General features: G+C 56.1%; 7 protein-coding genes across 7 annotated transcripts; 4 read left to right on the top strand and 3 right to left on the bottom strand.

Moving 5' to 3' along the window:
• The first annotated feature begins 159 nt into the window (after window positions 1–159).
• Window positions 160–1,452, top strand: SCHCODRAFT_02625934 (uncharacterized protein). Its single transcript, XM_003031758.2, has 8 exons — window positions 160–273; window positions 338–379; window positions 434–521; window positions 580–646; window positions 697–841; window positions 889–954; window positions 1,007–1,100; window positions 1,150–1,452. Exons 3-8 carry the CDS (start codon window positions 434–436, stop codon window positions 1,290–1,292), a joined length of 603 nt encoding a protein of 200 aa, XP_003031804.1. The 5' UTR covers window positions 160–273; window positions 338–379; the 3' UTR covers window positions 1,293–1,452.
• A 190-nt stretch (window positions 1,453–1,642) lies between these two features.
• On the top strand, window positions 1,643–3,498 carry SCHCODRAFT_02625929 (uncharacterized protein). Its single transcript, XM_003031759.2, has 8 exons — window positions 1,643–1,787; window positions 1,838–1,888; window positions 1,993–2,039; window positions 2,087–2,200; window positions 2,253–2,522; window positions 2,575–2,652; window positions 2,819–3,100; window positions 3,150–3,498. The coding sequence occupies exons 1-8, from the start codon at window positions 1,706–1,708 to the stop codon at window positions 3,405–3,407; spliced, it is 1,182 nt and encodes a 393-aa protein (XP_003031805.1). The 5' UTR covers window positions 1,643–1,705; the 3' UTR covers window positions 3,408–3,498.
• Window positions 3,499–3,603: 105 nt separating this feature from the next.
• SCHCODRAFT_02625928 (uncharacterized protein) lies at window positions 3,604–6,356 on the bottom strand (the record flags this gene model as incomplete). The annotated part of the gene is made up of 14 exons (XM_050345323.1): window positions 3,604–3,902; window positions 3,952–4,107; window positions 4,160–4,628; window positions 4,686–4,754; window positions 4,808–4,866; window positions 4,923–5,028; window positions 5,093–5,152; window positions 5,210–5,311; window positions 5,434–5,526; window positions 5,622–5,680; window positions 5,816–5,926; window positions 5,990–6,089; window positions 6,140–6,191; window positions 6,244–6,356. 14 exons carry the CDS (start codon window positions 6,351–6,353, stop codon window positions 3,838–3,840), a joined length of 1,611 nt encoding a protein of 536 aa, XP_050200040.1. The 3' UTR covers window positions 3,604–3,837.
• Window positions 6,357–7,135: 779 nt separating this feature from the next.
• SCHCODRAFT_02503500 (uncharacterized protein) lies at window positions 7,136–7,862 on the top strand (the record flags this gene model as incomplete). Its single annotated transcript, XM_003031760.2, has 3 exons — window positions 7,136–7,239; window positions 7,334–7,399; window positions 7,448–7,862. The coding sequence occupies 3 exons, from the start codon at window positions 7,136–7,138 to the stop codon at window positions 7,860–7,862; spliced, it is 585 nt and encodes a 194-aa protein (XP_003031806.1).
• Window positions 7,863–8,149: 287 nt separating this feature from the next.
• Window positions 8,150–9,064, bottom strand: SCHCODRAFT_01189647 (uncharacterized protein; the record flags this gene model as incomplete). Its single annotated transcript, XM_003032196.1, has 3 exons — window positions 8,150–8,687; window positions 8,772–8,929; window positions 8,981–9,064. 3 exons carry the CDS (start codon window positions 9,062–9,064, stop codon window positions 8,150–8,152), a joined length of 780 nt encoding a protein of 259 aa, XP_003032242.1.
• A 288-nt stretch (window positions 9,065–9,352) lies between these two features.
• On the top strand, window positions 9,353–11,339 carry SCHCODRAFT_02625917 (nucleotide-binding domain-containing protein). Its single transcript, XM_003031761.2, has 4 exons — window positions 9,353–9,738; window positions 9,789–10,011; window positions 10,064–10,687; window positions 10,738–11,339. Coding segments are annotated over exons 1-4 (1,356 nt in total). The 5' UTR covers window positions 9,353–9,737; the 3' UTR covers window positions 11,246–11,339.
• SCHCODRAFT_02502367 (uncharacterized protein) lies at window positions 11,290–12,117 on the bottom strand (the record flags this gene model as incomplete). Its single annotated transcript, XM_003032197.2, has 1 exon — window positions 11,290–12,117. The coding sequence occupies one exon, from the start codon at window positions 12,115–12,117 to the stop codon at window positions 11,290–11,292; it is 828 nt and encodes a 275-aa protein (XP_003032243.1).
• Between the last annotated feature and the right edge of the window lie 492 nt (window positions 12,118–12,609).

Genomic DNA, 12,609 nt, shown 5'->3' with positions numbered 1-12,609 from the left:
TAGCGCCTCCACGCGTAGCTGGGCTTCATTGTGCTACCAGGTATACGTCTGAAGTCGCGTTCGCCACCTTATCACGGTCACCTGCTGAGCACCTGACCAAGCTGAAGTTCAACAGGCCCAAGCGGCGTGACTTTGATGAGAGCCAAACTGACTTTGACATGCTGTCCGGCCTCAAGTTGGCGCTTGACAGGTAGGAGCCCGACCAGAGGATATATACCGTTGACGCGTCGACGAGCACCGTTTCCGCTTCTTGCCCATCTACTACTATACAGTGTGAGTTATCGTTCTCGATGGGTTATGACGTTCAGCGACTTGAATGACGAACATCGTTCTCCAGCTATCTAGTCGCCTGCTCGGCAACCCACTCCTTTGTTCTAAGGTGAGCGAGCCTTCAGCGATCTCTGTCCGCACGCTGATGGATGTGGCAATGCAGATGTTCACTCTTAGGGCCGTCCTCCTCTGCTCCGTTGGAGCGATCAGCGTCTCTACTGCACTGGCGGCGCCAGCTTGCACAACCAAATGTGCGTCACGGTTGTGCTTCATGTTCACTCCGCTGATGTTAGGCATGGCTGTTCACAGTCGCTGGTGGCGCCAACAACGTTGTCGAGGGTCCACGTCTCAACGACGTTGATAGGACTTATATCTGGTGCGCGCTTGACCTCTGAGCGTCTTATTCGCACTGATCAATACTGACAGCACGGACGGTGTACTTCGACCCGTACCAATGATGGTTGACGGACATTTCTGCCCTGGCGAAGACCTACCCAGCGATCCCGCCAGCTTCCCGATGGCTACGCAGGATGTTGTGAGGAGTCGGTTCAGCCCCGAGCAGCGCATGCAGGTATGAGAACAATCTCGCGCTTAATTATCGCTGACTCCCGTGTACAGATCTGCCAGACCGCGAAGCAGATGAACTGTGGAAATATGCAGGGTCTGGATGCCACCAGTCGCAGAGTACGTAGAACGAGATCGCTTTGTCGATGAGACGCTGACCACTGAGGATCAGGTGTGCACTCTTCGCCAGAATGGCCGGCATGACCCGATCATCAATCTTGACGGCGCAGCTGCAGACGCTATGCTCAACATGGCGCTGGCCTTCGGTACGCACAAGGATATCGCTACAATGTGCACTACTCATCGTCCATGTAGCCACGGGGTCGGGCTCTGCGCCGGTGCCCGCGAGGACCATGTCCTCCTCGAGTGCGAACTCTGAGACGGCCGAAACGACTATACTCCCTGTCACGGCCTCGGACTCGATGCCAGAGTCATATACCATGACGGCCAGTCTCTGATGCGGCGGACGGGCTTGGATTGGTGTGCTGAAGGCCAAAGCTGCAACGTCTTAGTCTGCGAAGACGTGGTGGTGGAGGGTGGTGGTCACAATTGATATCATAGACACTCCATTCCACTCTTTTGTTTGATTAGGGAGAAACAGCGTTTCCTCTGTGGGCCAAACGAGTTGAAGGCGCAAGAGAGAAACGTGTGAGGGCTCGCGAGTTGTGGGTCCAGGCTCGGGCCGGGTCGGCCGTATAAAACCCCAATTTCCGGCGAAATTTTCCGGGTCCCTCCACTTTCCTTTTCTCATCCAGGCCACATGATCCAGATTGATCGATTTTTTGGCTGTAGGCGCCAAATCGGTGCACTCTTTTCCGTCAACACCTCTCGTTTCTTCTCCACCACCACCGCGGCGTACGCGAAGAAAAAGATGCCCCCCAAGAAGAAGGAAGCCCCGGAGAAGAAGGTCCTCCTTGGACGCCCCAGCAACAACCTCAAGGTTGGCATCGTGGGTCCGTCGCCTCTGTCTTCCGACGCAGGCATTCACTCAGTGCCGATCCAGGTCTCCCCAACGTCGGGAAGTCGACCTTCTTCAACGCCTTGACCAACACAGGTGGGATAGTGTCTTGATCGCGCAGATCGCGCGCTAACCGGTCATCACCGTCAGGTATGCGCAGTCCAGTAGCTTTGCAGCTCGAGACTGAAGTCGTTCTCAAGACTTGGGCAAGGCTGCCAACTTCCCCTACGCGACGATCAACCCTGAAGTTAGTTCCCATGATATCTCCTTCGTCGCCAGCCTGACTGGTTCCAGGAAGCTCGTATCCCCGTACCCGATGAGCGCTTCGACTGGCTCTGCGAGCTGTACAAGCCTCAGAACAAGGTTCCCGCATTCCTCACGTGCCTAGACATTGCCGGCTTGACAGCGGTACGTGTAATCGTTGTCGACGCCTCTGCTTGCAGCTCATGTTGCTACGTAGGGTGCATCCACCGGTGCGGGTCTCGGCAACAGCTTTCTGTCGCACGTACGTGCGGTCGATGGTATCTTCCAAGTCGTGCGCGCCTTCGACGATGCCGAGGTTACCCACGTCGAGGGTGATGTCGACCCGCTACGCGACATGGACATCATCTCGACGGAGTTGAGGCTGAAGGACATCGAGTGGGTAGAGAAGCACCTCGATGGCTTGAAGAAGACTACGCGCTCCCTGGGCAACTCGAGCTTGGCCGACAAAGCTCGGAAGGAGGAAGTTGTAAGTCAATTGTTGGCGACATACGCCGGACTTGGCTCATCCTCTATTGTAGGCAACCGTCGAGAAGATCTTGAAGACGCTCACCGTCGACAACAAGGACGTGCGCAAGGTTGACTGGAATAACAAGGAGGTGTGTGTCACCTCTTTGATCTCTTCGCGTGATGAGGGCGTGAATGCGCCACAAACTCAGCTCATCGAGACGGGAGTAACGCCCCACTATGTCGCATGAGAGCAATTGTTTCAACTGATTCTTTCCATGTATAACCATCTTGAGAGTCATTCTCATGCGTTCTCAGATCGATGTCGTGAACGGCTTGCAGTTGCTGACAGCGAAGCCGGTTACTTACCTCGTCAACCTGTCCGAGAAGGACTACGCCCGGAAGAAGAACAAATGGCTACCGAAGATCAAGGCCTGGGTCGATGAGCACAACCCTGGGGACCCCATCATCCCCTTCTCGGTCGCGTTCGAGGAGCGGTTGAGTTTGCTGCCTGAAGAGGAGCGCGAGCAGGCGCAGAAGGACGCCGGCTGCGAGAGCGCTCTGGGCAAGATCACGAAGGCCGGTTACAGTAGCTTGAGGGTCAGTCATGCGTGCTATCTGTCTGTGCTTTGGTCTGACCATCGTTCAGCTCATCCGCTACTTTACGTGCGGTCCTCAGGAGGTGCGCGCCTGGACCATCCGCGAAGGCACGAAGGCGCCGCAGGCTGCCGGTGTCATCCACTCCGACTTCGAGAACAAGTTCGTGTGCGGTGAGATCATGTCGTACGAGGACCTTCGCGAGCATGGTAGTGAGGCGGCCGTCAAGGCGGCGGGCAAATTGCGTCAACAGGGCAAGCCGTATGAGATGGTTGACGGCGACATCGCGTACTGGAAGTCCGGCGCGTAGGATACCACTTATAGTAGCAGCAATATAGAAGTGTACATATCTTGAAGAGCGCGAGATATCTTTAACTTTGAACAAGCAAGTTCGTCTTCCCATTGTTGCTTCGTATTCATGCCGCGGTGTTCGTAGTGAAGGGCCCGCGCAAGGTGTTCATGGGGAAACTAACGTTGCAGGCAGACATGACGATGTTCCAGGAAGCACAGTGTAAATGCTACGCCTGCTGTACGCGGCTCCGTTAGCAGTCAATAAATAAGCAGTATGTACGAGAGATGGTAGTGCTAAGGATAGGACGCCGCACATACAAACGTAGCTGCGACTATACCTTGGTAAATAGTAAGGGGATTTAAGGTATGTACATTCCAGTAGATCATACACGCCACAGTAGATCTCACAGGACCAAGTGAATCTCACAAGCCCGCTGCATACTGCATCCTCATCGTCGCGTAAAAGTAAGTCGGGAGGCGTTCGACTGGCCTGGCCTCGGATAGGACAGGACATCTACAAGACGTTAGATGCGCGGCCAAAGTACGTAGGAAAGCAGGCTCACCAATTGGACTGGTAAATTTATGCACTGCGGGGTTGACGAGGGCGCGATTGTGATCGTTGAGATTACGCTCGGTCAGGGCACTGACGGTCAAATGCGAACTCGACACCGCTGTGGACCCGGAAGAGAAGCTGCCTATGCGCATGACGCCGGCGCCGCCTGTGAAAGATGATGAGTGACAGATAAACGGCTACAAATGGCCAACACTCACCCATCTCCTCACGGACGGATTGTCGCCGCAAGGGCGTCAATGGAGAATTGGGTGCTGGTGAAGAGGGGACGACCACCGTGATAGGTGGGTCTCCAAGCGCAAAGTGTGAACCACCCGATGGTGACGGGGATGGGGGTATGGGCGACAGGCCCGACGCTGGTGATGCGCTGCCCCAATACGGTGCGGATGGCAAAGGCGAGGGCGCTGGGGATGCAGTAGCGGACCATGCCGGTGGAGGTGGCGTATCTGACCAGCCACGAGGCGTTCCACTTCCTGGTGCATCAACGGCGAAAGCACGCGAGACGGGGAGCGAGGGAAGCTCCTCGGCGAGAACACCTTTGCGGACCTCCATATCGAAGGAGGCGCCACGCTTTGGCGAGGCAGAACCCAGGGCACGCTTGGCATCCTTGATAATTTGTTTCGTATCTGGAAGGAGATGTTTGCGGTCGCTGAGCATGGAGCCACGGGTCTGACGAGTGTGCGGTCAATGAGCATGCTTCGCTAGGTATAACCAACGCATACTGACCTTGGCGCGCCGCGCGCGAGCTGCATCTTTTACGCGCAGTTCCCCCTCGATTGAACGGGGGAAGAAGATCTATAGGTTCTGTTTGACAAGGCGCGCACGATAACAAAGATCCATGGACTTACCACTAGGGTAATCCCGCTTGAGATCATGCACCCAAAGGCTGAACATGTCGATAGCAGGTCTAGCAGGTATGCACAGTGAGAAGATGTCGGGCGCATAGAGGGGCGGCAAACGCACCCACGACACCGGTGTGTTTCAGCAAGGACGGAATTCCCTTAAGCCCATCTGCACCAAGGGCAAGAATCGGAATGACCCAGAGGAGGCGGGTGATGATACGTATCCACTGATTTACGAAGCATACGAGTAATTGAGCGGAATGCAAGCGAAGGCATAGAACAAGTACTTACGTGCATTTCATGGAATTTCGTCAAACGAGTGATAGTGGCCATGTCGACCTCATCGCCTTTCTGTGCAGCAGAAAGAGTGAGCATGGTTTGCGCTGGCTAGAATGTAGCCGTACGCACCAGGGCATCGAGGAATGCAGGGAATCGTGCCAATACTGGTATAAAACCAGCGGTCACAAGCAGGCTTCCGAGGCCACCGGCAAAAAATGTGGCTGCTTCGTTCTGCAAGAGTCATGAGCGTAAGCAGGAGACCGTGTGTACAGAGCGGACGAGCGCGACGGCAGAGTCAAAAGGGAGATGGCAAAGATCGAAACGCTGCACCCATTTATAGATATTTTCCGTACCTTTAGCACGTCCTGCCTTGTCAGCGCGCATACGAGCGGCATGTATACGAGCGCGACAGCGGAGCCCCCAACCCAAAACTTGAAGTGAGGAGACTGTGGAACGCGCGTGAGCATGATTGCCGATCGGAGCGGAGATGGGCGTCGTTAGGGGATTGTGGCGGCGCGCCTGAAGAAATGTCGCGACGCACCTTGAACCAATCGCGCTGATTTGCGCCAGAGTTGACGAGGTATAGCCAGAAGCATAGCTCTGGGTACAGAGAACCGTGGTCGGAAAACGGTTGGGAAGGGCGCGGCATAACGGGGGACCATGCGATTCGAGCCAAGACCGAGGTGGGTTAACGAAGTTTAGCGAGGTACGCGGAACAACGATAGAGCCACGTACCCTCGAGGTGGGTGACAATCTCGAAGCTGAAGACGAAGGAGAAGATGAGCGTGAGGGGGAGCACTGCGTCCTTGTGCGCTTGTGACCAAAGAGGGTATGGCTTCGGGATGACTGATGACAGATGGACACCTGTTCAGTACGCGGGGGATGAGCAGATGGATAATCACGACGTACTGCCATACAGCGGGTAGTCGACATAGCCCTCCTGGTACTTGATGACCACAAAACCGACAGAGAACACGATGAGCAGTGGTATGTTGATAAGATAGGAGTACTGAGGAGCGCGTGAGGTGCAGATCAGGGAAAGACGAGGAGACCGCGCACGGTCATGAAGCGCTTGAAGGCACCTGCTTGACCGCTGCTACTGCTGCTCCATCTGAGGCGCCTATGATGAGTGGGAGCGCACGGGAAGGGGAATGAGGACGTACCGGAGGCACTTGAAGCGATCGAAGGACCATAGATGATAAACGAGGAAGCACTCAAACAACACAGAGGAAACGGCCCAGAACAAGTACGAGGCTGGGGAGAGACATGCCATGCTCGTCAGCGCAGGAAGCAACCCGTCTCTGCTGAATTTGACCACGCGCTCATATGTACCGAATCCACAGCGGCTGATCAGACATGAAACTGCACATCAACTGCATCATCGGTGGACCACACCTGCGGCGGTCCTCGGCAGATTCTAGCGTTGCGGGCTCGAAAACAGCTGCAGAACAGCACCTGTCCTGTACGTCTGATATATTGTATCTGTTCCGAAGGATCCTTCAGAAGGCCTACCGCCGCCTCTCTGGCTCAGTACTTACTCGGGTCATTGATTCCGGATACGCCTGCTGGTCCCGTGTGGAAAAGAAGAGGGTAATCGAGCCCGGGAAGCCGGTCGGCGGCAGGCGCCAGCTCGGTTGTGGAACCCGCTCAGCGCCCGCTCTGGTGTAGCAGTACCGGCGCCGCTGATCAACGGGGCTAGAAGATGAGAATCCCGAACAATAGCGGTAGTGAGCGCCATAGCTCCTGTTCCTGATTAGAGTAACGTTTTTCTTCCATAGACAGTGCGAGTTGGGTGTTGCACTTCAGGACTGCGAATAGACATGAACGGAAAAGTCGAAGTTGAACTTTGGTTTTCGGGACGATTCGACCGCTCGGCATCTCCCGCAACCGTGGGAAGCTGTTTCATCATGCCAGCTGCGTGAGCCTCATGTTCTTTCCCTCACTTGTCAGCGTTTAGATCCTTGGTCGCTGTTTCCCCAAGTTGCGCCTGTGCTTGAGCAGTGCGATATCTGCACGTACATCAGCAGACACAAACAGGTCGTCATCTCCGTTCTAATGGTCACCTCCGCACACTCCATCCGCACTATGGTCCTCCGTCTCGCCATCCCTCTCCTACTCCTCGCGTCCTACGTCGCCGCCCAGACTCAGACCGTCGTCATGTGTGTACTCGCTAACTGTCTAATGCGCCGCTTTGCTGACGGATCTTTTCTCCTTTGCTCCGCATGACACCTCACACTACCTTCCTACTCACAGTGGCGGCGAGTCCATCGTAGAAGCAATCACCACCGACGAAGATGGGCTTCCCACAACGCAAACTCTGTGAGTTGGGTATACGAGCTCTATATCTGACGCTCACACGACATTCAGTCGCACCTTGACCACTACCGCTCTCACGACTACGACTACCGATCTCGACGATGAAGATGAAGAGACCACAACTACTACCCCCGTGGAAGATGAGGAGACTACGACTCAGCCTGTTGTCGGCCAGCCGGCAGATACATCCGGTGCTAATGCAGGCGATCCAACCCCCTTCACCTACACCACGCTCATCGACGGCGAGTACCAGGAGGTCGAGGATGTCTTCACTCCCAGCCTGATGCAGACAGTCATGCCCGACCCCACCTTCACCGGCAGCGAGATGGCATACTCGGAGTACACTGCGATATACACACAGAGTACGGATGCGGCGAATGCTGCTGCTACGCCTCATGTGGCTGAGTGGTTTGCAACGGTGGCGGGTGGTTTGGTCGCGGGTGCTGCAGCTGTAGCGATGTTGTAGACGCATGGACTTGTCGAGGCTTTGTAGGATACAGTATCACCTACGCCGCTTAGCTTCAAAGCGGCGTATCCAGCGTACGGGATCGTCGCTTCGGACCTTGTTCGCCCTCCTCCGTTCTTGTATTCACGACTTGTCACGGACAATACTTTCATGCCTGGGATATTGTAGTCTTCCATAATATGCAATGGGCGAGTATGCGATATCGATATATCAAACCTGAAGGTAGGAATACCTAGAGCAAGGGTGTACATCACGACGGGAAGGGATGCGATGAAGGTGTTAGACGTTCAACGGCTGCGATTATTCAGCTCCCATCGTCGCCTGTCCCGCTCGCGTTCGCGCTCCCGATCTTTCTCGTCGTATCCTCCGGGCGATGCGTCGCGTCGCGGTGGTGGAGTTCTATCTCTCCTCCGTGGCGGTGATGCTGAGCGACGACGAGGTGGGGGTGAGCGCGAACGCGGGTGCCGACGACGCCCATCGTCACCAGGCCTGCGATCCACCTCGTCCTCATCATGGCGTCCGTGGTGGCTGCGACTGGGTGAGCGCTCGTATTCATCGTCGCCGTGACGCCGACGACGTCGTTCGCTTCTCTTCTCTTCTTTGGCAGCACGCTTCGCCTCTTTGCGCTCGGCTTTCCGGCGGCGTTTTTCCTCCTTCTCGAGTGCGCGCTGCATGTCGTTCATGGCAGCAACAGCTGCTGGGCCCGCATCTGCAGTGGGCTCGCCATTGGACCCTGTCCCGATCGGTAGAGCATTTGTGCCGGAGGCAGCAGGTGCTCCTGAGGACTTCGCAGTGGCGTCCGTAGACTTGGTTGGTGCGAAACCTCTAAAAGCATGGTCAGCTCGTTTCAGGCGGGGGAGGAGGGACCGGGGTACAGAAGCGGCTGGGATGATGGTCTGGAGGACGCACAGTGCAATAGCAAGGGCCTCGGCCTCAGCCTCCTTGATTCGGCGGATTTCTGCCTGGCGGTCCGCTTCTGTCTGCTCCTTCTCGCGCTGGTACCAGTGTATGTCCTTATTCTTCTGCCATCGGCCAGTGGGGGCGTTGATGCTGTGTCCGAGGTAGTGCTGTGGGAGCGGATGAGCGCAATTGATCTAGGGCAAGGGCAGGTTACACACCTCCCTATCCTTGTCAGCGGAGACGTCGGACCACTTGAATTCAGCCTGACCACCGCGCGTTCCTCCTCGTATGGGCTCGTACATTGTCTGAATGCGGAAAGGAACGAATGCGAATAAGAACAGTCAGGACGCAGGAGACTGAAGTGATCGTAAGTGGAATGGTGAACGGAGCGCCGTCAAGGCCAAATACGTGCATACAAAAGCTATTCCTTGTCCCGAACAATGATCATCAACACTCGAGAGCCGGCTGGATCTTACCGTCGCGGCACCCCGTCTCTCGCAGAAACGTAACCTCCGGAGATGCGCTGCTCGAAACTGGCTGTCTATCCTCAGTCACGCAATCTTTAAAGGCATGCAAAGTAAAGGCCGCGGCGGGACCCACAAGGTGGCTAGTACTCCGAGTAAAGGGCCGTCAGCTCTCTTCAATGGGGCCAATCAGAGGTTCATTCAGTAAGGTATTCCGCCGAGACGGCCGACTGGTTAGAGCTTTCTGGCGTACCCAAGTTGCCCAGCCTCAGGACTGACCTAGAACGGACTTACGCCATTGTACCCCATGCACGGGCAATATCCGCGTGCATAGACGCCACCCCGGTCTCATCTTCGGTCTCTATTTGTTGGACCTCAAGGGCTGCCAATTCAGTAAATCTTGGTATAAAAGGTGGCTCAGTCGAATCCAAGTCCCACATCCCAATTCGCATCTTCCCCTGCTTCCTCTTCTTCCACGCTTAACGGCTCGAAGACCCATAACAGCACAAAGAGTAAGTCAAAATCCTGATTTTGTGCTTGTACCTCATCGACGCTCGCCCAGTGTCCTCCGACGCGCCTCTCCTCCACCTTAGCTTCGAGCGCAAGCCCCTCCTTGCTCCTGGGCAGAATGCACCTCATGTTCTCGTCATCGGTGGTGGCATCATAGGCTTGTCGACCGCCTGGACACTGCTCGACAGCGGCTTCAAGGTCACGGTGCTCGCGCAGCAGTTCGCCTCGCGTGATGGCAATACGCCGCGTCTCACGTCCCAAATCGCCGGTGCCCTGTACGTCGTTCTCCTGCACTACTACTCGGCCAAGCCACTGATGGCCCACCAGCTGGGAATATCCACCCGCCGTGTGTGGGCATACGTCGGACGTGACATCCCTCGAAATCTCGAAGCGCTGGGCCATGATCTCGTACCACGTCTACAAGCACATGGCCGCCGACCCTGTCCTTCGGCGCGAGTACAGTGCCCAGATGCGCGAGACGGTCTTCATCTTCGACAGGCACGTCAAGAACGACGTCGAGCAGCTGCGCAAAATGCGCGAGATCGAGCGTAGCGGCATCGCGGGGTTCCGGCACGACACAAAAGTGATCCACGAGCTGGGGCTGGACAAGGAAAGGTGGCTGGACGCTTACGAAATTCTCTCGCCTCTCGTCGACACCGACAAGGCCCTTGTAACCATCCAGAAGCTCGTCGAGGCCAAGGGCGCGAAGTTGGTCACCGAGACGGTGACGAAGGATCTGCTGGAGGTGGAAGGAGATCTGCTGGCGAGGTACTCCGCCGATGCGATCGTCAACGCCTCTGGTATCGGCGCCTCCGTTCTCGCGAACGACAGCAACGTCTACCCGCTTCGCGGCGCTGTTGTGCGCCTTCTCAACGACGGCCAGGAATTCGAGAAAATCAAGAAGGCTCTCGTCGTCAGCGCCGTCGACATTCCCTCCGACAAAAAATCGGAGTACGTTCATAATCTACCCATTTTTGTTCGATCGCTGACAACTTCAATAGATTCATCTTCATCGTCCCGCGTAACGAGAATATTCTCTACGTCGGCGGCTTCTCTGAGCCCAATCAGACCGCACTCGTTGACGAGGAGCACGAGAACGTCAAGAAGATGACGCGCGACGCGAAGGAGTTCTACGCCCCCCTCGACACCGACCACCGCGACCCGTCGTACCCGCTTGCCCAGGGCTTGCGTCCTGCGCGCATCGGGGATGTGCGCGTCGAGCGCGAGCTGCGCCGCGTGCCGGGCAGGGAGGGCCACAGTCGGATCGTGCACAGCTACGGGCACGCGGGCGCGGGCTGGTCGCTCGCGTTCGGGAGCGCGCTCGAGGCGAAGACGCTCGTGGAGGACGTGTTGGATGGGCTGCCGCCAACATCGATGAAGGAGGCGGCGCCGAGTGCGATCTCGTACGCTCAGGTGCGCGATCAGCTGGAGAACGAGGATGGACATGTGGGCCAGACGGCACGGCTGACTCCTCCCGGCGGTAGGCCCGAGCTACTTGTCGAGAACTGAATGCACGATCCTGTCATTGAATCGACTTGTATTATCTTGTAAACTCAACGATACTTATCTTGTGAATTCAACGATAGTGATGCTTCCTTCGGCCATGGTGCGATGTACGTCGTGAGGATATCAATCGGGGTACCGACTGAACTTAGTGAGATGCTTTGTTTCCTTCTCTTCGTAACATGAAACCGCAGCCTATCATCGTAGCGGGATATGTCCTGGTGCAAGTGGATCTCTTTGAGCGGGACACCCGCGTGCGCACGTCGGCTGATGACTGTCCAGACGTTCAGGAGATCTTCGGGTGTATGACCGGATATGTTCAGGTCTGCGAGAGCAGGACAGAGCATCACGTCCGCGTTCGTACCTGAGATCGTGGCGAGGGCGTGGATGAAGGTCGACGGGTCGTGCTTTGAGCTTACCAGGATATGGAGCGTGTGGATCCGAGGTATACGTACGGTCAACAGGAATTCTATCTCTTTCGCAACGGGTATGGACCTAGGGAAATCATCCACGGTGTCGAAGGTGAGGGACGCATCAGGATCAGCGAGTCCGATGAGGAAGGTAAAGTCGCGAACGCCATCGATGGAAACGCGGCCGGTATCTACCAGGAGTTGGTGGTAGTTCGCGGAACGTGTGGTCGTGGATGGCACGGTGCAGCGGTCGGAAGCGGGTGAAGGGAGGCAGCGAGGATATGAGAAGTTTTTTAGGATGGTGGACCGAACCAGGAATAGTAGCCAGGCGTCGCACGTATCCGGTATGTCCAGCACAGGAATCAGGGGCCAATCACCTACGAAGTTGGCCTCAAGCTGTGGTTTGTGAAGGAAGGGCAGGGGAATGAATCGGCCGACGCCTTCAAAAGGTAACGCGCAGGATGCCATGAGTATGACCTGAAGTTAACGTGAGGATGAGAGGAAATCCGAGAAAGGTTGCTGTGCACGTTCTTTCAGAATTAGAGGGCAACAGATGGCCAGATGAGTGAGGCCTGCAAAGGTGTCGTGCTTCCAGACGTCAAATTCACGCAGAATGAGCCTACTAATAGGCGGCACGCGACCACCAAATATTTTCGGGCAATGCCCGCTGGATAATGAAAACACGCGAACGAAGATGGTCAGATTCTGCAGGGCTGGTAGCTCGCAGTGGAGACGCGGCAGAGGTTTCGGAGGACGTCGTCTTTATCCACGGCAATGTGCAAACTATGTATGTGATGGTCGAGGATGGCCTGTAGGATCTGCGCCTCGCAAGGCAAATGGGAAAAACTTTCAGTTGAGAAGAACATCGTGAGAGGCGCAGCGCCAGAGCTCGCTAGGAGCGCCTCCCCGACCTCGGGGTCGTCATGATGGCACAGGTCGATCGTCGACCATAGCGTAGGA

This window comes from Schizophyllum commune (assembly GCF_000143185.2).
Source record: "Schizophyllum commune H4-8 unplaced genomic scaffold SCHCOscaffold_6, whole genome shotgun sequence".
In the NCBI taxonomy this organism is placed as follows: Eukaryota; Fungi; Basidiomycota; class Agaricomycetes; order Agaricales; family Schizophyllaceae; genus Schizophyllum; species Schizophyllum commune.
Note: the sequence above shows the minus strand (reverse complement) of the source record. Positions and strands in the feature narration are given on the sequence as shown.